Genomic DNA, 15,543 nt, shown 5'->3' with positions numbered 1-15,543 from the left:
TGCTTCAGTCCTACTTAGAAGGGGGAACAAAATGCAGGAGGTAGAATGTGAGAGGAACTTGGGGAAAAATAGAGGAGGGGAAGGGAAAAAGGGGGGCAGGATCAAGTATGGGAGGAGATGGGGTGCAATGTACAGAGGGTTGGGAGATTGACCAGAGGTTTGTAGCAATGTGGAATGAGGAACTGGGGGTAGCCAGCAGAAAGTCCCAGATGCCAGGAAAGCAAGAGGCTCCCAGAACCCAGTGGGGATGAGATTAGCTGAAATACCCAACAAAGGGGAGAGAGTACCTGTAAAAACCATATCCAGGGGTTCATCAGCTCCCTCCCTGGTAGAGGGATGGGGTACCCACTCATCTCCAAAATTTTAACCCGAAGTTGCTACTGTGTAAAAGAAATACAGGGACGAAGAGTAGAGCAGAGACTGAAGGAAAGGCCATCCAGAGACTGCCTCACCTGAGGATCCATGCAAATGCAGCCATCAAACCCAGACACTATTGCTGATGCCAAGAAGTGCTTGCTGACAGGAGCCCAATGTAGCTACCTCCTGAGAGGCTCTGCCAGAGCCTGAGCAATACAGATGTGGATTCTCGAAGCCAACCATCAGACTGAGCATGGAGACCCCAATGGAGGAATTAGGGAGAGGACTGAAGAGCTGAAGGGGTTTGTAACCCACAAGAACAACATCAACCAACCAGATCCTCTAGAGCTCCCAGTGACTAAACCACCCATCAATCAATGAGCACACATGGATGGACCCATGGCTCCAGCTACATATATAGCAGAGAATGGCCTTATCTGGCATCAGTGGGAGAAGAGACCCTTGGTCCTGTAAAGGCTTGATGCCTCAGTGTAGGGGGATGCCTGGGCAGTGAGGCAGGAGTGGGTGGGTGGGGAAGCACCCTCATCGAAGTGTGTGGGGGGGAATATGAGATAGAGGTTATGTGGAGGGGGAACTGGGAAAGGGGAGAACATAAGAAATGTAAATAAATAAAATAACTAATAAAACCCAAATACATAAAAAAAAATACATGGGTGTTCTTTTCATATTAGAGAAAAGTGCTTGTATAAACCTTGAATGAAAGTCAGTACTAGCACAGGGCTTCCCCAAGACAATCCAGAATGTTCCTTTTCTCCCTACTAATACCTTAGGAAAACAAGTAACTGTTAACCAAGGAAAGCAAATATTCTCACAGATATTGACAGTATGCTAATAAAAATCTCATCACATTAAAAAATCCCACCCTATGGTTAAGCTGAATGATGAATAATAGTTCTTTTTTCCTCTCCTTCCCTCCTCTTCCTCTCCTCTTCTTTTTGAAGACAGGATCTCACTATGTGGCCTGGAAGGCCATGTGAACCAGGGTGTCCTCTAATTCATTGCAATCTACCTACTGTGTCTTCCTTCCTAAGTGCTGGGGGTAAAGGGTTATGCCACTAGGCTAGTGGAGGGAATTTCTAACTTTCCTTCAAGACAAATCCCATGCAATTTCAATTACAAAAAGTCTTGGATATTATATTTTTCTTTTTTAAACATTTATTTATTATATATAAGTACACTGTAGCTGTCTTTAGACACACCAGAAGAGGGTATGAGATATCATTACAGATGGTTGTGAGCCACCATGTGGTTGCTGGGGTTTGAACTCAGGTCCTCTGGAAGAGCACTCAGTGCTCTTAACCACGGAATCATCTCTCCAGCCCTTATATTTTTCTAAAGGCTTACAGCACCCTGTTCATTTATTGGGACATTCCTTTGGAAGCAGTCCAGGCCTCTGTTTCCTTCTTTTGAAAGAGCAATGATCTTGAACATAAGATATGGAAAACTTCCAACCACTCATCTTTTTATTCTTGCAAAAATGAAGCAAGAACAACTCCACAGGGGAAGACTCCTTTCATAAATACTGGGGAAACTATGGGGAAAAAATCTTCAACAGATACAGGATGAATAAGACCAGCCACCCTATTGAAATATTAATAAATAAAAACAGGCCAGAACCAACTATAAAGCAGTCCCTTCTGAGATCAGATGTCCTGGGAAATAAAACTTACAAGAATACCTTAAAATAAGCATATGATCTTTGCTACATCCTACAGCAGGAAATGCAAACAAGAAAAGATGGAGATTTATGCAAGATTTTCAGCACTGCCCATGCCTTTACATGGCTAATAGTCCTCTAATTTCAGTTTACTTCTTCAATAATAGAACTTTGTAGTGTCTTTTGGGTGTCAAACAGCCATGTCTGTTCACATCCACTTGAGAAGAACAGTATACTCACATGTGCACAATTTTAAGACTTTTGGAAACTGGGTGTGATGGCTCACAACTGCAATCCTATCACAGGATTGAAGAGAGGGGGAGGCAGAGAATGTGAATAGTTTGATGCCAATTTGGTCCAATATCTGGAACCTGAGGTGACTGACCTATTCTGTTGTAATCGGCTCCACTTTGTTCCCACCATCTTGTTTTGAATGTGTTCATGTGTAAATCTGTAAAAATCCAAATAATGTCTTCCACAGTTATAGTCATTCAGGGTAAACTCAGTAAATGTTTGGGGGTCAAAGTCACTTGAATTTGGTTCAGAATAACCTATCTCTTTTCTAGCATCAACACTTCCTTTGAAAGCATGATATTAAAATAACGGTGAAGATGCTGGCATAGTGGGCCAAGCCTGTGATTTTAGCATTTGGTAGATGGAGGCAAGATATTCAGGAATTCAAGACCAATCTTGACTTTGGCAAGTTTTGAGACCAGTTTAGGTGGGACTTTGTTGTCCCTGAAAAAAAAAAAATCTCTCATCTGAATTTATATATTTCTACTGGAGAATTACCAAATGACCCTAGTAGCTTAGATCCTCCAGGCAAGTGTGAGATGTTCTATTCCTACTGATAGGATTTCAAACAGGAAAGGTTCTGGAAGCTTATTTTCTTTCATTAATCAATGACAGCAGATTCACTTCAGGGTTCTCTCTCACTGCTGAACAATTAAATAGATTGGTCATGAATTGTCTCCCAGACGAGTTGTGCAGTTCCTCTTTGGTTGAATTACAGCCCCCTCTTATTGTTTTCGTGGTGATGTGTGTTCAAACTGACTCGGATCCAGCGAAGTCAGTGCTCTCCCGCCTAAGCTTATGCCCACCCTCCTTATACTGAGCCTGTGAGAGGTCACACTGCTATATGCATATGTACATAGCATCTTAAATGTTTTTAATGAAATAGTTACTGGCTTTTAACATCTAAAAGCAAATCAGAACACCAGCAAAAAGCCTGATTCATAAGAACTTCTCTTTTACAGTGGTGACGACAATTTCAAACATTGCATTTACTTTGATTCTCCCTTATGCCTTAGCTGGTTAACTTTTTCTTTCCAGTTCTCAACACTATACCTTTCTCTCTAATTCTCAACTTCCTAAGGTGATAGACTACCCATATCCGGTCTGGTTGTGCAGCCAAGGCTGAACCCTCCCCCTCAGCTCCTTCCATCAGCTCTCAATCTTGCCTCAACCTTCCTACAGCTGATTGTAGTAGGCATGAGGCACCACGCCTAGCTATGAACGTTTAGTTCTCGTCTTGGAGGTCCTGGACCAACTACAGTACGCAAATTCGGCTGGTCCCGGGGTTGCTGTTCCAGTGTCCTGCGTAAGGCACTTTGCAACAATAGTGCTGGCGTTTAGATGAGCTAAACTCTCTCTCTCCCATCACTTCCCCTGCGGAGGTGGGACTTCCGGTCTACCGATACTTCCGCCTAGAGCCGAAAGCTTCCTCGCTGAGGGTGCGTGAGGGCCTTTGGGTGCAGACAGACCGGCTGAGGGAAGGTGAGCTTCGTGAGATCGTGGAGCTGAGGTGGCGAGCTGTCCAACGTGGCTGGGTTGCCTCCGTATTCTTTCTCTCCGAGAGTTCTCTCGGATCGGATGGGCTGCGTTGTGGGCTGACCCGGCGGAAGGCTAGTGCGCCTGCGCCAAGCGCCCCTCCGCCCCTCCCCCCTCCTTCTCTCTGTCTGAGTCTGGGCGTGGGTCTTTCTCCTTCCCTCCTTCTTCCTCTCTCTCTCTCTCCCCGTCTCTACCTCTCTCCCTCCCTCTCTCTTTTTCTCTCTGCCTCTCCTCCCCTCCCTCCCTCCCTCCCTCCCTCCCTCTCCCTCTCTCTCTCTCTCTCTCTCTCTCTCTCTCTCTCTCTCTCTCTCTCTCTCTCTCTCTCTCTCTCTCTCTCTCTCTCGCTCGCTCTGTCCCCCCTCCTTCCCCTCTCTTCCCTCTGCCCTCTCCCTCTATGGGCGTGGGTCTCAGGTGATGCAGCTAGACTGTCATTGTAGAGGAAAAGCTCTCTCTTCCTTTTGACGCTTCTGGTGGACAGCGGCCGTGGAGGGTTGTGGGAGGGCAGAGGAGAGGTTTTTTGTTTGTTTTTGTTTTGTTTTGAGAGGGGGGGGGGTGTCTCATTCTGTAATCCAAGGCCATTTTGGAAATATTTGAGGCTGGCCTCGAAATAGCGTCAGCCCTTTTGCTCTGGTTTAGCCTCCCAATGCACTAGTTAGCATGCCCGGCAATGAATGAATTAACTAATTTTTTAAAACAAGGATTCACTTCCAGATGCAGAGCTCACATTTTAGCCCAGGATGACCTTGAACCCTTGCGAATCTTCCAGCCTCAACCTCCGGAGCGCTGAGATTAAATTAGTGAGTCACCACACCTTCAGAATAACATTTTTTACAAAGAGTTTACTGCCATTTGGGGATTGTTCTGTGAGTTGTAGTTGGATCCAAAATTTGGGTGTAATTTAGCCATCCTCAAAGAAACAGGCTTGTTGAGACATCAGGGTTTATAAATGCTAATGACAAGACTGCTCTCTTGTCTGGTGTGAAAGTTAACCGGGTCCGTTATCCATTGATGTTGTCTCTTTTTATGTACTTCTTTTCGTTATTTTTAAGATTAATTTTTATTTTATATGTATGTGCACCACATGTATGCCATGCACCAGGAGGCCAGAATAGGGCATTGGATCTCCAGAGGCTGGAGTTACAAATAGATTGCCATGTGAATGCAGGCTGGAGGAGCTGCTAGTTCTCTTAACCACTGAACCATCTCTCCAGCCCTGGTTTTAATTTTTTTATGTGCTCATGTTATGGGTGCTGTTGTAAATACAGCTTACTACCTGGAACTTGCTTGTTTTGGTTTGGTTTTTGAGACGTCTTTATGTAGTCCTGGCTGTTTTGAAGCTCAGTGTGTAGACCAAGTTGGCCTGAAACTTGCAGAGAACCTCCCATTTCTGCCTCTAGAGTTCTGGAATTAAAGATATGGGTCTCCACACCCCGATGCAGACAATTTTATAAACCATAGTTTTTATTAGGGTCAATAAAAATATTCGTAAGGTTGCTACTGATCCAAATCTGCCCTGATGTGGAGAACCTTCTTCCACAGTGGCTTTGAGATCACAGGGTCAGTCATGCCAGACCATTTCCTCCTTACTACATGCTGCAGGGTTTCTGAATCGGTATCCTACCCTCATCCATCTCAGTTATAAACCAGATTCATTTTCAGTGCATCCCTGAGAAGGAATGTGGTGCTCGGTGTTGGTCCATGAGGAGGACTTTTTATTTGCTCATAATGGGTCACAATGCAATGGAATCAGATTCTCTAGAAGTTGGCTTCTTTTGATGCTGAAGGCAAAACCTGCTCCAGCTCTGGTTACCAGTATAATCAATCTCTTCAGAATGGTTTTTGACTTGCTTTTGTTAAAGGAGACCACACAAAGCAACTTGGTGCTGGAACTAGTACAGTCCCATTACTTTCCTAAAGAGAAGTAGTTTTTTCCTCCTCCTCTTATTTTCTTCTCTCTCTCTCTCTCTCTCTCTCTCTCTCTCTCTCTCTCTCTCTCTCTCTCTCTCTCTCTCCCTCCATCTCTCTCTCCCCTCCCTCCTTCCCTCCTCCCTTCCCCCCCTCTTTCTCCCTCTCCCTCCCCTCTCTGTCCTGGGGCCTCCCTTCTACTAGGTCAGTGCTCTCCCACTAAACTACACCCAGCTCTGGTAGGGTCTTGTCTGTGCTGACCTTTAATGTTTCATTCTCTAACCTCAGCCCTAGAGTAGCTGAGATTATAGGCCTGTGGGTCTGGAAGGACTTTGGCTTGTGACTTACTGTATTATTATATTTATCACAATTGTCCACTGAGACATTTGTTCTGGTCAAGTCTTTGGAGTCATTATGACTCAGCATTTTCATGTGCTCCTATCAGCTAATTCTCTGATGGTCAAAATATGTCCAGACCTTCAAGGCCTTGCTTAACAAACAACTCTCACCTGCTAAAAACAAAGAAAACCGGCAGCATCTCTCATAAGATTACTGTTCCCTAACTACTAGTCACAGGTTTTTCTTCTTGTCAGTTAGCATCACAGAATCTACAGGGATCTTTTTAAGAAAGTAAGATCATCTCTTTCCTTTGCTGTTTCACTCAGCAGACGAGTCTTTCAGGTCGCCCCCAGAGTCCTAAATGACCTGGCCCTGCATCATTGTTGATCTGTTGCTTGCTAACTTTTTAATTGCTCCATTATCTGCCCTCCAATACTTTGTAACTTCTAAGATAATCAGATTGGCTGTTTCTTTGCCTGAATTGTCTTCTGTATGGTCATGCTTTCAGTCTCTTACCTCTCTGTTCCCCTGTTTTGGAATCCTACCTTTCTTTGCCAACTTTCTTCCATCTCTAACAGTCACTGTGCTTCTTGTCCTTGTGTTTACCCCTTCCTTTGTATCATGGGATGTACCCAGTTATCTGCTTTATTGTGTTTCTTACCACAAGAATAGATGCTTCCAGAAGGCAGATATTTTTCTGCTCTGTTCTTGGTAACCTAGAAAAGTGTCTGGCTTTTAGTAGACAGTTTTAATTGTGGATTGAAGGTATTTAGGCTTTTCTACCATAGTATACACATTTACAGTGTCTGCCAGTGACCTACAACTTCTGCCTAATACTTTGTACTTAATTTGTGAGTATATGCATGTTTGTGAATACAGGGTGGGACATATTTGTAATGTAGTTGCATGTATACATGTATGCATGTTTCTTGATTTCTCTTATATTTTATTTATTGAGGCGGAATACAGTATTTCTTGCTAAACCTGGAGCTCACAAATTTCTGTTAATGTAGCTAGCTGGCTTGTTATAAGGATCTGTTCTCAGCCTCCCAAGATACTGGGATTATGAGTGGCTGCCACACAAACCCAGCACTTAGATGGGGCCTGGGAATTCAAAATCTTGTATTCAAGCATCATGGCAAGTATTTGTCTACGGAGTTATCTTGTCAGCAAGCACATAGTACTTGCCTTTTTGAGGAATTGGATTTTTTTTTAAATTCATTTTCACTTTTCTCCAGCCACTTGTTTGAAAGATACACTATTTTATTTTTCTTATAACAATTAACTTATAATTCTACTGTATACTCTTTATTCAAATCTATTTAGAATTTTTATTCTGTGAGCAATATTTCTTTTAGCCTTTAAGTTGCTGATTTTCAGCAAGCTTCCTGGATCATCTCAGCAATTAAGTTTATATATATATATATATATATATATATATATATAAAATGAGTGTCTTAACAATAAAGTTATTGGTTAGAACTGTTTTCTGCTGTTTTTCTTTGAAATTTGCATAAGTCAACTTAATAAATAAGTCAACTTATGCTTGTTAATAGAAAATTTAGCACATCAGGGATCATATGACATTTCCCTATCTTAGCATATTGCTGGAAATATGCATAGAAGGAACATTTAAAAACATGGTAGACATATTGAATATGAAATGAGTATTATTTAGACAGTAAATAGAGACTATAAGAAAATGAAAACATCATAATTTGACTGTTTATTTAGATATGGTTTCTTGTAGCCCAAGCTAACCTCAGACTCATTATATAGTTAAGGTATCCTTTGAATTCCTGATCCTTCTGACTCCACTTCTGAGCTCTGAGATTACAAGAGGGTACCACCACACTTGATTTACATAGTGCTAGGGGCAAAACCCCAGGGCTTCAAGCATGTGACATGAGCAGTTACATTTTCTTTTTTATTTATATTATGTGGGGGTGAGAAGTATGCCAAGGAGTAAGAGGATAACTTTCAGGATAGGGTGTCTCTTTCTACAATGTAGGTACTAGAGACTGAACTCAGGCTAGATGTTAAGAGCCTTTATTTGCTGAGACATTTATTTTTTTATTTTTTTAAAGATTTGCTCATTTATTATATATTAAGTACACCGTAGCTGTCTTCAGACACACCAGAAGAGGGCATCACATCTCATTACAGATGGTTGTGAGCCACCATGTGGTTGCTGGGATTTGAACTCAGGACCTCTGGAAGAGCAAACAGTGCCCTTAACCACTGAGCCATCTCTCCAGCCCGCTGAGACATTTCACTGGCCCTGAAATTACACCCCCTTGTCCCCTTGTTTTTCCAGACAGGGTTTCTCCGTGTAACCTGGCTGTCCTAGAACTAGCTCTGTAGACAAGGCTGGCCTCTAAAGAGGTTGTCTGCCTTTGCTTCTTACGTGCTGAGATGAGGCATGTGCCAAGACTGCTGGCTGAGATTACTTTTTAAATTGAAAAATATATATTACAGAAAATTTGCCGTCTTTGTCATTTTTAAGTGTATAAAGTTAGTAGTATTAAGTACCTTTACACTGTAACCAGCACCTCAACTCCAGAACTTTCCATCTTGCAAAACTGAAACTGTTATTCTTAAATAGCTGCTTTAGGTTCTCCTTTCCTGGAAAATCATGGTATCTACCATTATATTTTCTGTCAGGGAAAAATAATGAAGAAAAAATTTTGAGGCGGGTTCTTACTGTGTAGCTGGCCTGGAACTTGTAGTGTTCACCAGGCTGACCTCAAACTAGCAGAGATCCACTCTCAAGTGTAGACTTAAAAGCATTCACTACCACATCCAGCTGTCTTTGTGAATTTTACAAGCCTAGGTACTGAATAGAAGGAGGGTCATTTGGTGCCTGTCCTTAAGGTTGGGTAACACTTTTTGGTATATTTACCATATTTTTATTTTAATGAGCACTTAGATATTTTCCCCTCATCTTTGGGCTGTTAATGAATAATTCAGTTATAAACTTATTAGTAGAGGTCGCTCTTGGTTCTATTTATATATATATTTTATTATTTATTTATTTGATGCTCAACAGGATCTCGTCTATTGAGAAGTGATTAATGGTAAAAAGAAAGGCAATGCCCTTTTCTTATTGGCTGAACAAGAAACCGAAGAAACATTCACTACATGTTTTATATTTTCTCTTCCAAAATGCATTCCTGTGAACAAGTTTTTTACCACTGTTCTTAGCTTTGAAATCAAATTAATCCTGACTTAATCAGTATAATATACAAGAGCAGAACATTTCTTAGGACTCCTAGTACTTTACTTTGAGTAACAAAAGGTCAGAGAAAATGAACTGCCCTTACAGACACAACCTTGTAACACTGTTATTAAACTTTCCTAGACAAAAATTCTTCATAAGACTCTTAATTCTTTGCAAATTGATTTAAGGAACTATTATCACTTCACCATCAGGAACAACAGGAAACAACACAGTATGGTGGTACATGGAGTTTTCAGTGATATGGGAAGCTGAAGTAAGAGAGTTGTGAGTTCAAGGTGAGCTTGGACAGCACAGTAAGGTCTCATCTGAAAAGCAAACAAGGGAGCTTAGTGATGAGGTTCAGTGAATGCAGTGTTTGCCTAACATGTACAAAACCCTGGATTCCATCTCTGGTACTACATAAGTCTGCACAGGTCTGATCTTAGCACTAGGAAGGTGATAGCAGGAAGATCAGAAGTTCAAAGTCATCATCAGCTACAAAACGAGTTCAAGGCTTGCCTGAGATGTCCGAATGACCCTATCTCAAACACAGACACACACAAAGCCTGCTAGAACAAAAGGAAAAATGAGCAATATATGTAAGTGGGTAATTTAGAGAAAAAATCTGATTGGATGCTCATCTTCTGTTATAACTGGATAAAATACATGATTTACAGATCTTACTCAACACTAGAGCACTTGCCTAGTATGCCTCAGGTCCTGGATTTGATCCCTACCATAAACAACAAAACAAATAAAATGCATACACTGGTAAAAGTTTGTGGATGTTCTTTGTAGGCAAAATTGTTAGGATACAGGGCTCATATCTCATATTCACCTGATAGGACTATATATTGGAACAACCATTCTAAAAATGCATTTGATATTAGCTATCAAAAAATTAAATGCATATTCCCTTTGGTCAGCAATCCCAGACTAATATCTGAAGAAGCTGTGAGTTTCTGGCAAGATAACTCCTTGTGCTCCAGTTTGTGGAATTTTAGGAATGGAGTTCTACTGCTGTCTTATTCAGGAGCTAGAACTTTGCTTCAGGGCACAATCGTAATATGAACAAGACTCTGCCTTAACCAGTGTATGTATCTGTTTCCTAAAACATAAATATAGCTCTGGGCTATTTATGAAATATTATTTAGGTAATAGTTCCCTTCTAGCTGCTCAGTCTCCTCAAATTGTCTAAGCTGCTCTTATTTCCCCATGTGCTGGGCTCTGTGATGATTCTTTTGCTTTTCGTTGCTGAAAATTCCATTGTAGTACAGGGCTTCTTAGAAGTTACGGTACCTTAGAGTACCACACTGATCTACCCAAGACAAAACCCAGCAATCCTACCCAGTTTAAGAAGGAACCACACTGAAGTCATGTTGAATAAAACTTCCATTTTAGATAGGGGTCAAGTAAAGTTTAGGTTCTTAAGACCTCCCTGGGTAACTGATATCCTGCTTGGCAGAAAGAGACGTGTACACAGGTAACTGACATCCTGGTTGACAAGTTGAAACATTAATGCTAGGCTGGTTGCCTCAAAACAGTTGAATAACCTAACCAACAGGATAAGTGTACTAAAAAGACATGTTCCTAAGGAAGTCCCATATCCCTAAATCCTCATTGGTGAGAAAATGTTACTATAACTTGGCACAGATATTTGTGGATTTTGGGCTTAAAAACTGACATTCTGGGTTGGGTCACAGTTCAGCTCTGGTGTCTGTTCTGTGGTCCTGATCAATCAATAACAAACCAAGTACAATATGTTTTTGTCATTTGCTTAAATCCTTACTAAGATGAACATTTTAAGGATGTAGTCAACTCCCAAGTCAAGTCTACTGTTCTTGGGGCCTAATTCAATTAAAGGTCTTGCTTTGTTGGACTTTTGTTACTGCTTGGGTTTTGGGTTTTGGTGCTGTAACACAAAGATCCTTATTTTCTATTTGACTTTTTTTATATAATTATTCTCTCAAATGTTGATTCTAGTGTTTAACTTAATAAAATCTCCGTCCTTCTGGTCACTGCCCCCTTTTCATTCTGTGGATTACCTGCACTGCTACTGGTATGTCTAAAACATGGCTTTCGGAAGTCTAACTATTTCAGTGCTTATTTCAGAAAGACCAAAGTTTGAAAGAAGTCATAACCAAGCTGAGCATGTGGCACATGTTTGTAATTCCAGCATTTTGGAAGCCAGGCCAGGAGAATCAGGCATCCAAGGCTAGTTTATTCAGGAGATCTTGCCTCCAGAATAAGCTGGCATAGTGGCAGATGTCTGTAATCTTAGCACGTAAGAAGGGGATTTCCATACCCATCCCTCACTACATAGTGAGACTGAAGAAAAAGCAAAAAAGAGATTTAACCATAATATATCATACCGAGTTATTAATTTTTTGGTTACTCTCTTTCTGAGCTAGAGCTTCGCATATCTCAGACTGGCTTCTGACTGCTAGGATTAGAGGCATGAGCCACTCTGTTTTGCGAATACTAGCTTAACAACTCAGCTAGATCTCCATGCCCATTGTTCTTTAGTATGTATGCATGCACATGTATGTGTGTGTGTGTATTCACGTGTGTACCCATGGGGGCCAGAGGTCTGCTCTGTCTTACTCTATCACTCTCCATCTTGCTTTTTGAGACAGGGAGGATCACTACATATAGATGGAACTCACCAGTTGGCAAAACTGGTTAGCCAGTAAGCCACAAGAATCCTCTTGTCTCCTCTTCCCAACTCTGGAATTGTAGGTGTGTACTATCTGTCGAATTTAGCTTTTTTGAGGGATCTAAACCCAGGTCTTCATGTGTGCATAACAGGAGCCTTACACTTCAGCCCCTGGGTGTGGTGGTAATACCTGTTCTCCCAGCACTTGAGCAGTGGAGGCAGGAGGATTTACTATATAGTTTTAAGAGCTTGAGGCCAGCCTAGACTACAATTTTTGTTAATAAAGTTCTTTTCGGTTTTTCATGTTTTTCTCCCTAGGTCTCCTATTTTGGATTTCTGCTATTATAATGAGTGACATTTTGCCGTTAGATGTCATTGGTAGAAGAGTTGAAGTTAATGGAGAGTATGCAACAGTGCGCTTTTGTGGTGCTGTTCCTCCTGTGGCAGGTAAGCTTTGTAAATCATTCAGTCACGTCTCTGTGAACATCTTAGTAGTGTTTTATCATACCAATTTTGAACTGAGTGTGGGAGCACATGCCTTCAATCCCAGCACTCTGAAGCAGAGGCAGGTGGATTTCTGAGTTCTAACCCAGCCTTTTATACATGGCAAGTTCCAAATCAGCTGGAGTGGCACAGTGAGACACTGTCTTCAATTTAAAAATAGAAAAATAAAAAATCAGTTTTGAGGAATGTGCCAACCAACTTACAGACACAGTTTTTTGGGGGTCATTGTATTATATATATGATATGTACAGCTTTCTTAATTTTATGCTACTTGATTTTGTAGTATTTTTAATACTAAATCAACTTTGAAATATCTTCTGAACAGACTTCAAACAACCAACAGTCTTGAATTTTCATGATTCTCAACTCAAAAATCAAATAACCTTTTGATATTACTTTGTCATTAATCCATATGCACATACAATTTAATACTGTGTTGATATACATAAAGCTTTTTGTGTCTATGATTCAAAAGATTCTTTACTTGAGAACAGAATTGTTTTTTATGTAAACCAACAGTCTTCATCTTAGTCTCTCTTATATTATGCAAGGACTCATGTTGTAGGAACAGTGATACTCTTAAGAGTTAAATATTATTTTTTGCAACCAAAAGCATTCAAATGCTTCTCATGTGTGCATATACGTGTATATATATGTGGGTGTATGTATACTTAAGTTATATAACTGAATAATGTAATTGCATTTGGCCAAATAGAACCTTGTATATTGCTCATATTTTGTTGGTTTACAAAGAAATAATACATGTGTATATGTACATTGTATAAACTGTGGGGAATGGTAAATTAATGACTTTGTGTGTCAAGCTGGCAGATTGTACATATCTAATATTTCAGGCTCTTAAACCTCAACTAAAATGGAATTTCTTTTTTAAGTTCAGGCTTATCCTGTTCCTCTGAGGAGAATAGGACAGGAAAAATACAATTAAGTTTATAAATACTGTAAAGAACTAGGTTTAAGTGGCAACAAGCTAAGCAGAATTGAAAACATTTAACTTGTAAACACAATAGTGGAGAAAGCTAGGAACTAAGTTAATTCTAACTCTTCAAATCTTAAAAGATCTCAGAAATTGGTGAAATTTTATCATTTTTAGCCAGATACAGTGACATGTGGCTGTAGTTCAGGCTACAGCAAGAGAATTGCTAAGTTTTAAGACCAGTATAGACTACCAAGTAAGTGCTAGTCCAGCCTGGGCTGGATCCTGTCTCAAAAAATAAAAAAATAAAAGGAAAGAAAGAAAAAGGGTTTCTGGTAATGGATTTAAAATAAGATTGTTTTCTTTTGATGTGAGAAACATGGTAGGGAGGTATTAGTTACTAACCAGAATGGTTGCACGTAGGGATTGAGTCTTCTAGACCTTTGATCTCATTATTCTTACCAGCTTTCATAACTAGTTAGTAGCTTCTTTGATGAAGCCACTGTTTTACAAGTGCCTGGGAGTATAAGTGTCTGTCACTGTGCCCTGCTCCTTATTTGGAACATTTGATTGCTAGTTCTTTTTCCTTTATGGTAACAGTCTAGGAAACTGCCTCATGTGCCTATCTGAATCAACAAGTATTTTGAGTATTTTCTATGTGTTTGGAACTGGTCTGAGTATATTTAGGATGGTTTAGTGATGAGCTTGGATCTGAAGCTCTCTGTGTGGCTTTTAAGCAGTATCACTATCATGTGATTACTTGTTAAATGCAGATTCCTGGCATTCCCACATATCTACTGACATTGAGAAACTGCCCAGCAGTTTGTGTTTTAGGAAGTTTTCTGTGCTTGGGTGTAGCTCAGTGATAGAACACTTGCCCCAGCATGCATAAGACCTTGAGTTTATTTACCCTAAACTAGACAGATGTTACTGTGCCTATGTGGAAGTCACCATGGAAGTCTTAGAAAAGTTATAAGAGAAGTGTTTTCCCCCTAATTTGACTGGGATTATTATTGTTTTAAAAAGTTTTTTTGGGTGGGGGGTTTGGTTTTTCTTTTTAATATTTTTGTATTTTGGTGTTTTGAGGCAAGATTTCTATGTCCAGCCTTGGCTGTCCTGGAACTTGCTCTGTAGACCAGGCTGGCCTCCAACTCATAGATTCTGCCTCAGGAGTGCTGGGATTAAAGGTGTGTACCACCACCATCTAGCTAAAAAGGTTTATTTCTTCTAACTTTGTATCCGTGTGTTTGAGTGTGGGTGGATATATGCATACGAGTACAGGCGCTTATGCAGGCCAGAAGGTGTCTGATGTTCTAGAGCAGGAGCTGCTGGCTTTAGAACACGACCTGGTATGGATGTTTGTATATGAACTAAGAACCTCTTAGTGAGTCATTGTTCTAGCAACTTGATCAGGATCATTTGTGAAAAGATAGATTTAAAAATTAGAGACTGTGTGTCAGGGACTTTGATCTATTTCAGTTAGTTCCATGTTTATAAATAGTGAAACCAAGTATTGAGTTTTAAAGCTTCCATAGAACAGAAATGGACTTACAGTTGGTTGGTAGATACCATGTGGGTGTTGGGGATTAATTCTGGGTCCTCTTAATAGTTTCTCTTATTTAAAAAAAATCATTTATTCATCTTATGTGTATGGATGTTTTATCTGCATGTATAGCTGTATATCACATGTGTGCCTAATATTCTCAGAGGTCTTGGATTAGCATTACAGATGGCTATGAGCCACCCACCCTCTGGGTGATGAGAATTGAACCCATGTCTTCTCAACCAATGCTCTTAACCCAATGCTTTTAACCCACCCTTCTCTTCTACTCTGTAGCCCTGGCTACTTGGGACTCCCTATATAGATCAAGCATGCCTTTAAACTGCCTCTTTCTTCAGAGTGCTGGGATTAAAGGTATGAACCACCCATGTCTAGTTTTTTTGAAGCAGATTCTTGCTTATAGCTCTAGCTTGTCTTTTTTTTTGGTTGTTGTTGTTGGTTGGTTGGTTGTTGGTTGGTTTTTGAGGCAAGGATTTCTGTAGCCCACAGTCTTTCTTCAGACTTGCTCAGTAACTAAGGATAGCCTTGAATGCCTCATCCTCCTGCCTAGAGATCTAGG

General features: G+C 40.5%; 1 protein-coding gene across 4 annotated transcripts in view; it reads left to right on the top strand.

Moving 5' to 3' along the window:
* Positions 1–3,735: 3,735 nt before the first annotated feature.
* The window catches only part of TBCE (tubulin folding cofactor E), a 34,185-nt gene continuing 22,377 nt past the window's right edge, over positions 3,736–15,543 (top strand). For 3 of the 4 annotated variants that reach the window (XR_013975063.1, XM_080918393.1, XM_080918394.1), the window contains exons 1-2: positions 3,736–3,811; positions 12,304–12,432. Coding sequence is in view for 3 of the 4 variants with exons in the window: in XM_080918393.1 (XP_080774519.1) it covers positions 12,333–12,432 (100 nt within the window). In the remaining variant the exon portion in view is untranslated. Of the gene's footprint in view, positions 3,812–11,992; positions 12,069–12,303; positions 12,433–15,543 lie in introns of those variants that run through there. The other variant, XM_080918395.1, reaches the window with a different exon arrangement.

This window comes from Micromys minutus, assembly GCF_963924665.1.
Source record: "Micromys minutus genome assembly, chromosome: 6".
Classification (NCBI taxonomy): domain Eukaryota; kingdom Metazoa; phylum Chordata; class Mammalia; order Rodentia; family Muridae; genus Micromys; species Micromys minutus.
The sequence above is the reverse complement of the archived record's forward strand: the minus strand, read 5'-3'. Positions and strand labels throughout refer to the sequence as shown.